Source organism: Heptranchias perlo, chromosome 9, assembly GCF_035084215.1.
Source record: "Heptranchias perlo isolate sHepPer1 chromosome 9, sHepPer1.hap1, whole genome shotgun sequence".
NCBI lineage: Eukaryota > Metazoa > Chordata > Chondrichthyes > Hexanchiformes > Hexanchidae > Heptranchias > Heptranchias perlo.
In genome coordinates, this window is record NC_090333.1 from 10,399,173 (window position 1) to 10,407,919 (window position 8,747).

The 8,747-nt window shown below is 48.5% G+C and overlaps 1 protein-coding gene across 1 annotated transcript in view; it reads left to right on the forward strand.

The window, feature by feature from the left end:
• Positions 1 to 8,505: 8,505 nt before the first annotated feature.
• The window catches only part of LOC137325652 (negative elongation factor E-like), a gene marked incomplete at both ends in the record, with an annotated part of 594 nt that continues 352 nt past the window's right edge, over positions 8,506 to 8,747 (forward strand). The window contains one exon of the mRNA XM_067990917.1: positions 8,506 to 8,580. Within this exon, the coding sequence (XP_067847018.1) occupies positions 8,506 to 8,580 (75 nt within the window). The remainder of the gene's footprint in view (positions 8,581 to 8,747) is intronic.

Here is an 8,747-nt window from a genome sequence, read left to right on the forward strand (position 1 = left end):
ACTACTGGGTTGAGGTACCAGTGTGCAAGTCCTAAATCCTGTGGAATCATATCCTAATGGAGGAGAATGGGAGAAAATTGGCAAGATTTTGCTCGTCCCAGCGGCTGCCATTATCGTCTCATTCCACAAATCAGCAGATAATAAGTTATTCATGAGAAGCAGCACCGTGGTATAGAGTGCTATCTCGATCCTAGACTGCAGACACGTCAGTTCATACTCCGCACAAAGAAGAAAGACTTATATTTATATACTTCCTTTCACGACCTCAGGATGTCCCAAAGCGCTTTACAGCCAATGAAGTACTTTTTGAAGCGTAGTCACTGTTGTAATGTAGGAAATGTGGCAGCCAATTTACGCTGTGCAAGCTCCCACCAACAGCAATGTGACAATGACCAGACAATGTGTTTTTTTTTAAGTGATGATGTTTGAGGGATAAATATTGGTCAGGACACCGGGGAGAACTCCTCTGCTCTGCTTCGAAATAGCATTGTGGGATCATTTACGTCCACCTGAGAGGCTTGGTTTGATGTCTCATCCGACAGTGCAGCACTCCCTCGGTACTGCACTGAAGCGTCGGCCTAAATTTTGTGCTCAGATCTCTGGATTGGGGCTTAAACAACCTTCTGACTCAGAGGCATGAGTGCTACCACTGGGCCACACCCAACACCATACAAAAGGAACAAGCCAGTTAAATGGACAATTGAAACACATTCTCAGTGGTACTTGAAGTTCCCCATGTTAATAATCAGCTTTTACAACTATAATTCTACAATTAGGTTCCAGAATAATCATGAAAAATATGCACAATAGAAAAGGATGAGCAGAGAGACTGCAAAGTGCACTCTTCACATAAGGCTCCAAATCCCAAGAGGCCACAATGGCAGCCAAATACCACTGCTAATTATCCCTTATTAATACAATTAACACCATATCATTTACTCATGTATATTGATAAAATTGTTTATGATTAGATATATTAGCTGTTCTCTGTGCCAGATGAGCTCAGAGCTCTCACTGCTTCAACTCTTCAGGTATCAACTGTGGCTCAGTGGGTAACACTCCTGCCTCATTCAGAAAGTTGTGGGTTCAAGTCCCACTCCAGAGACTTGAGCACAACATCTAGGCTGTCAGTGAAGTTAAATAGTGTAAAATTATTCCCACTGGTTTGTGACTTGGTAACAAGGGGGCATATATTTAGCCTTAGTACTACAAACATAAAGCAGGAGGTTAGAAGAATCTTTTTCTGCAAAGAGTTAAAAGAGAAAAGAACTTGCATTTATATAGCACCTTTCACAACCTCAGGATGTCCCAAAGTGCTTTGCAGCCAACAAAGTACTTTCTGAAATGTAGTCACTGTTGTAATGTAGGAAACGCAGCAGCCAATTTGTGCACAGCAAGGTCCCACAAACAGCAATATGATAAATGACCAGATAATCTGTTTTGGTGATGATGGTTGAGGGATAAATATTGGCCAGGACACCGGGAGAACTCCCCTGCTCTTCTTTGAAATAGTGCCATGGGATCTTTAATTAGGACATAATTTTGCATTGCAAAATATTAGAGCCATGTCAATCATGACAATTATATTAGCATTTGAAAAATAATATTAAATGTAGAAGAGAAAGAGCAGCGAAATAGGGTTAGAGCAGACCCTTCCACTGTGGGGCTAGAACCAGCACAGGTATGATGGGCTGAATGGCTAAAATTTCTGATTGTACGATGCTTCTTGCTCTATGAGTTCAGGTTTGAAGTATATCTGCCTGGGTGAAGTATCTGAAGTTTGTCAAGTGCCTGTGGAATTGGATCACAGGGTGAGTTTGACCGTTCATAAAAGGAGTGGAGAAAGTTGTGTTGGGGGGGGGGAAAAAAAAATGCATGAAACCAGAGAAAGAAAGTCAGGAAGAAATAATACAAGATTAGTAAGGGAATGATGTTTCTGGAAAGTTAGTAAGTTGCTTTGGTTTTTTCAGCACCCTGGAGATGAAAAGTAATGTCCTTCTAACTTGGCAAGTGGAATTTTCCAGCCCCAAACTTAGAGATTTGTAATTCACCCCATGCCATCTGTTACTTTAATATTCACAGGTTAGGTTCGCACTATTATTCTTATATAGAAAAAAAAAAGCCTCTTGTTGCTTCAATGCTGGGTGAGCAGGTGGTTGGTGAAGAATGGTGCCAGAGGTCTAGTTATGTAGGAAATATAATCTGCACCTTCGGCACATAATATAAGACTCTAGTTTTCGGAAAACACGGGGCAGATGGCGGCCTCTGCGGGTTACACTCCGAATTATGGAGTATTGAGACGGTGAACAGCAACAAATTCAACTTGGTTTTTGGGTCACTCCTACCAAACAGCAGCAAAAACCAACCACGGCCACCGAGAGTCCTGTACCCTACCTCTAATTCAACCCCAAGCATTGCTGCTTTGTGAGAAATGCTGTTTGTTTTAATTTAGCTTTTGTTTTTAGCAAAGTCATTTCCATTGCTGCGCTTAAAAGTTGATTTGAAATGGAACAGGCCTCATCTGCCCTAATGGGGGCATCGGCAGGTAGTGGGAATGGGCGGGTAACTGAGAGTCCCCAGCTTTTGGCTTTACTGTGGTGCAGTAATGCCCAGGCACAGGAATGAAGACAAGTACATGGCATATCACAGAAATTGAATTTAGTCTTCCTTGGACTGACAGATCGAGTGAGTTGACCAAGGTTTCGATAGTTAAGTTCCTTGCGTTCGTTCAAACTTGAAATTGAACTGAACCATCTACGTTTATTTAAAAAAAATTGTGGTCATTTATCACCCCCCCAATCTCCTGACGACATTGACTCAGACGAGGGGTGCAGATCCACAGGTGCTAGTTGGCCCCAGTACCTCGGCCATATGGCTGTTCTTCATGTGTGAGGCCGGAGTGGTGACGAGCTATTCGACCTTGGGGGCACTTTCCAGCCATGCCCAATCCAGTCCTCAACTAATGTGCTTGCCTATGGACACTGACTGCTGGGCTGGGTGTAATGGCTTGCCGATATTCAGCTTCCAAGCTCTCTCGTGGTAGAATGGCCAGTTAGAGAGCTGCCAGCAATAATTCAGGAGAGAAAAGTAAAATAGTGAAAGCACATCATACAAACGCCAAGCTTCTACAATGAAAGAAAAAGACTTGAATTTACATAGCCCCATTGAACACTTCTACTAAATCCTCTTTAACCTACTCTTAACCCTGTTATCATGATTATATTCTCCCATCCTGGCATCACCCTAATGAATCTATGTTGACCTTTCTGTAGGCTCCAATATACTTTGTATAAATGGGCAGCCAAAACTGTACATAGTACTGCAACCATCGCCTAAGCAGCGTCTTGTCCAGATTCATTACCATCTCCCTTGGGTTCAATGGCCCTATATTAAAAAAAAGGATTCCTCCATACCATTTAGAGTTTTATTTTTTAGGTTATATTTACATTTTCTTCTTTTACCCATATTCTACCATTTCACATTTATCTATGCTGAGTTGCATTTGCCCCCATATCTGCCAGATCCCCGAACCTGCCACTGTCTTCCTCCAGTCGCTCTCTGTTTGCCATGCTTCTCATTTAGTGGCATCACTAGTTTATGTATATAGAGTCAAAGAGGACCCAGCACTGAGGCACAACGCCAGCTACATCTTGCCAATTCAAGGAACATCCATCCAGAGCAGAGCTAACATACTTACTCACTCACCGGACATCCACCTTTGATGGCGGGGGGGGGGGGGGGGGGGCAATCGAAAGTAATAACAAATAAACAATTCCTTCTCTAGCCTGGGCACACTAGAGACCAGTTCGAGCACTCCCACGCGTGGCCCGAGACCAGTTCGAGCACTCCCACGCGTGGCCCGAGACCAGTTCGAGCACTCCCACGCGTGGCCCGAGACCAGTTCGAGCACTCCCACGCGTGACCCGAGACCAGTTCACTTATTACAGACCAGGAATGCTCCTGATTTGTTATGTTTCAGTACCATGTTCGGTAGTGCATTTACCCGCTGAGCCACCACTAGGGTCATTTATCTCTGATTTTTGATGTGCAGTTGCAGTTTTTCCATTGCTCACTGGCCAACTACCCAACAAAATAGGTCAGAGACCCTTAGGAACAGGAGTAGGCCATTCAGCCCCTCGAGCCTGTTCCGCCATTCAATTAGATCATGGCTGATCTATATCTTAACTCCATCTACCCATTTTAGTTCTGTAACCCTTAATACCCTTACCCAACAAAAATCTTATCGATCTCAGTTTTGAAATTTTCAATTGACCCACAGCCTCAACAGCTCCTTGGAGGTTTAATAGAAATATTGTGATACAACAACTTCCATTGTAGTGAAGCATCCCATGGTAGCAGAATAGACAGGAGCAGGAAATTAGAGGAAGTGACTGGAAACATGGCTGAAGAGGCAAGCTCTGAAGAGGCTTTTGGCGGTGCGGAGAGACGGTTAGGGATAGAATTAAAGGGGACAGGGGAATGGTGGCTGAAGGCTCGGTCACTGAGCAGCAGGTACACAGGAACACCACCACCTGCACATTCCCCTCCAAGTCACACACCATCCCGACTTGGAAATATATCGCCATTCCTTCATCGTCGCTGGGTCAAAATCCTGGAACTCCCTACCTAACAGCACTGTGGGAGAACCTTCACCACACGGACTGCAGCGGTTCAAGAAGGCTGCTCACCACCACCTTCTCAAGGCCAATTAGGGATGGGCAATAAATGCCGGCCTCACCAGCGACGCCCACATCCCACGAATGAATAAAAAAAAGTGCTGGAGCAGTAAGGGGGAGAGGGGAAAAGAGACCAGAAATGCACATAAGAGTGGAGGGTACATGCTGGGATGGAACTAGATGACTTTGCAGAAGTAGGGTGGAGCCAAGGTCGTAAATGATTTTGAATACAAGGGTAAAAGGAGTTTGGAGTTGATGTGATAGGGCAGGGATGGTGAAGGTTTTATTCTCTATAGTTCTAGGAGATGCCTGGAGTCCCCTGATGCCACGTACAATTTGTAAATCCATGCTCTCTTATATCTCAAGCCGTTGATACTAACAGATTATGATGTTCTGATTCAAGATTTATCCACAATGAGGTAACAGTGCTGAGAAAAGTCCTTTGCAAACTCCAGGCCCATAAATTGAAATAGAACAAACCAGCAAATAAAGAACGATTGCAAATATGGCAGAGTTGTCTGGGCTTTGAAGGCCAGATTGTGCGGCTCGGAGACGACGTGAGCTGCCGTTTAGACATCGCTGGGCTGGAGGATGGAGAATGGCACAGACAAGGGGTTGATGGAGTCATGTGTCAATGCTCCCATTACAGAAATGAATCAGAATCCTGTTTTCCCCTTATTTGATTAGCAACCTTGTTGATATTACCCAGTTTTTTTTTTAGAGAAGGGAGAGTTGGGGGAGAAAAAAATTCCAGAGTTAACACAGCAATTGGTCAGTACCCCTGGGATAGGGAGAGCAAAATCATCCAGGGTTCCTGCCCTTCATCACTACCCAACGACTCCATAGGGTCAGCAAAAACAGATTATCTGGTCATTATCAGATTCCTGTTTGTGGGATCTTGCTGTGCACAAAATGGCTGCCGCGTGTCCTACTTCAAAAGTACTTAATTGGCTGTAAGGTGCTTTAAGATGTCCGGGGGTCATGAAAGGAGCTATATAAATGCAATTTCTTTCTTTCTTTCTTTCTTTCTACTGGGTGTTGTGCTTGTGAGGAGGTGGGGACAAGATCAAGGTCGGCTTTGGTGCTCCTTTCACGGTTAAATAGCCAACCAACACTCCCCGGGTAGAATGGGCCTCGAGCGAAGTACTGGAGCGCGCCTGCTGCCGAGGGAGTCAGTGCCTTCAGGAGAGGAGGAGGAGGAATATTGGCAGAAAAAGAAGAGAAATAAAAAAACTTGAGGGAATCGAAAGGTGAATGTGTGAATTCGTGAAAAATTGTACTTATACTAATTATACGGAGCATTTCATCACCAGCTGGGGGATGCTTTGGATAGATGACAGAAATTTAAATCATTCGCTGGCTGCAACAGCCTTTAGTTCCTTCTTCACGTTCCTGTGAACTGGCATTTTAGAGCAATCTGCCAAGGCTGGAGCACCAGGTTATCCCGACTGATCTGTAAACTGACAGTCCTCGGTGTTGGGGGCAGTGGGGGGCTGCGGGGGATTGGGGCACAAGAGTCTTTCCTCCATAGCATGTGTCACTTTCCCTGCCCCAGGCTTCTGAACTCCAGCCTCAGCAGTGTGCAAAATGGCCCTCATGGTAAATAGAACAATACAATACAGCAATATAATAATGATATCACTTGAGATAGTAACGTGTACAGTGTCCAGTATCCACGTACCACACACACACACGCACGCACGCACGCACCCTCTTGCAAGTCTTTGTGCCAGTCGCAAAATGAGCTCCCCCGCTCCCCGCCATAGTTCGCTGGTACAGGCAGCAGAGCCAATTTATCCCTGGTACAATTCTTGGGTCTGCAGCGAGTTAGCTCATTGAAAAGAAAACGATGAGCGAGGTTTCCCTATTCCTAGTAAGCTATCTGGTAACTCCTGCTGGAAAGAGATGGCGCCAGCGCGCCCACGAGAGAGACAGTGCGCGCCCACGCGAGAGACAGTGCGCGCCCACGCGAGAGACAGTGCGCGCCCACGCGAGAGACAAAACGCGTGAGCGAGAGACAGTGCGTGACCACGAGAGAGAGAGACAGAGCGTGAGCGACAGTGCATGCCCACGAGAGAGACAGTGCGTGCCCACGAGAGAGAGAGCGAGAGAGAGAGAGAGAGCGCGAGAGAGAGAGAGTGCGTGCCCACGAGAGAGAGAGAGAGAGAGAGAGAGAGAGTGCGTGCCCACGAGAGAGAGAGAGAGAGAGCCCACGAGAGAGAGAGAGAGCCAAGAGAGAGAGAGAGAGAGAGAGAGAGAGAGAGTGCGTGCCCACGAGAGAGAGAGAGAGAGTGCGTGCCCACGAGAGAGAGAGAGAGAGAGAGAGTGCGTGCCCACGAGAGAGAGAGAGAGAGAGAGAGAGAGCGTGCCCACGAGAGAGAGAGAGAGAGAGTGCGTGCCCACGAGAGAGAGAGAGAGAGAGAGAGTGCGTGCCCACGAGAGAGAGAGAGAGAGAGAGCGTGCCCACGAGAGAGAGAGAGAGAGAGAGAGTGCCCACGAGAGAGAGAGAGAGAGAGAGAGAGAGAGCGTGCCCACGAGAGAGAGAGAGAAAGAGAGAGAGAGCGTGCCCACGAGAGAGAGAGAAAGAGAGAGAGAGCGTGCCACGAGAGAGAGAGAGAAAGAGAGAGAGAGCGTGCCCACGAGAGAGAGAGAGAAAGAGAGAGAGAGCGTGCCCACGAGAGAGAGAGAGAAAGAGAGAGAGAGAGTGCCCACGAGAGAGAGAGAGAAAGAGAGAGAGAGAGTGCGTGCCCACGAGAGAGAGAGAGAAAGAGAGAGAGAGAGAGTGCGTGCCCACGAGAGAGAGAGAGAAAGAGAGAGAGAGAGTGCGTGCCCACGAGAGAGAGAGAGAGAGAGCGCGTGAGAGAGAGAGAGCGTGCCCACGAGAGAGAGAGAGAGAGTGCGTGCCCACGAGAGAGAGAGAGAGAGAGAGTGCGTGCCCACGAGAGAGAGAGAGAGAGAGAGAGAGAGAGTGCGTGCCCACGAGAGAGAGAGAGAGAGAGAGAGAGTGTGCGTGCCCACGAGAGAGAGAGAGAGAGAGAGAGAGAGAGAGTGTGCGTGCCCACGAGAGAGAGAGAGAGAGAGAGAGAGTGCGTGCCCACGAGAGAGAGAGAGAGTGCGTGCCCACGAGAGAGAGAGAGAGTGCGTGCCCACGAGAGAGAGAGAGAGAGAGCGTGCCCACGAGAGAGAGAGAGAGAGAGAGCGTGCCCACGAGAGAGAGAGAGAGCGTGCCCACGAGAGAGCGAGAGAGAGAGAGAGAGAGTGCGTGCCCACGAGAGAGAGAGAGAGAGAGAAAGAGAGAGTGCGTGCCCACGAGAGAGAGAGAGAGAGAGAAAGAGAGAGTGCGTGCCCACGAGAGAGAGAGAGAGAGTGCGTGCCCACGAGAGAGAGAGAGAGAGAGAGAGAGAGTGCGTGCCCATGAGAGAGAGAGAGAGAGAGAGAGAGTGCGTGCCCACGAGAGAGAGAGAGAGAGAGAGAGTGCGTGCCCACGAGAGAGAGAGAGAGAGAGCGCGTGCCCACGAGAGAGAGAGAGAGAGAGCGCGTGCCCACGAGAGAGAGAGAGAGAGAGCGAGAGAGAGCGCGAGAGAGAGAGCGCGTGCCCACGAGAGAGAGAGCGCGTGCCCACGAGAGAGAGAGAGAGAGCGCGAGCGTGCCCACGAGAGAGAGAGAGAGAGAGCGAGCGTGCCCACGAGAGAGAGAGAGAGCGAGCGTGCCCACGAGAGAGAGAGAGAGCGAGCGTGCCCACGAGAGAGAGAGAGAGAGAGAGATGTGCGTGCCCACGAGAGAGAGAGGAGAGAGAGAGAGCGCGTGCCCACGAGAGAGAGAGAGAGAGAGAGCGCGTGCCCACGAGAGAGAGAGAGAGAGAGCGCGTGCCCACGAGAGAGAGAGAGAGAGAGAGAGAGCGCGAGAGAGAGAGCGCGAGCGTGCCCACGAGAGAGAGAGAGAGAGAGTGCGTGCCCACGAGAGAGAGAGAGAGACCGGAGAGCGTGCGTGCCCACGAGAGAGAGAGAGAGAGAGAGAGAGAGTGCGTGCCCACGAGAGAGAGAGAGAGAGAGAGAGCGTGCGTGCCCACGA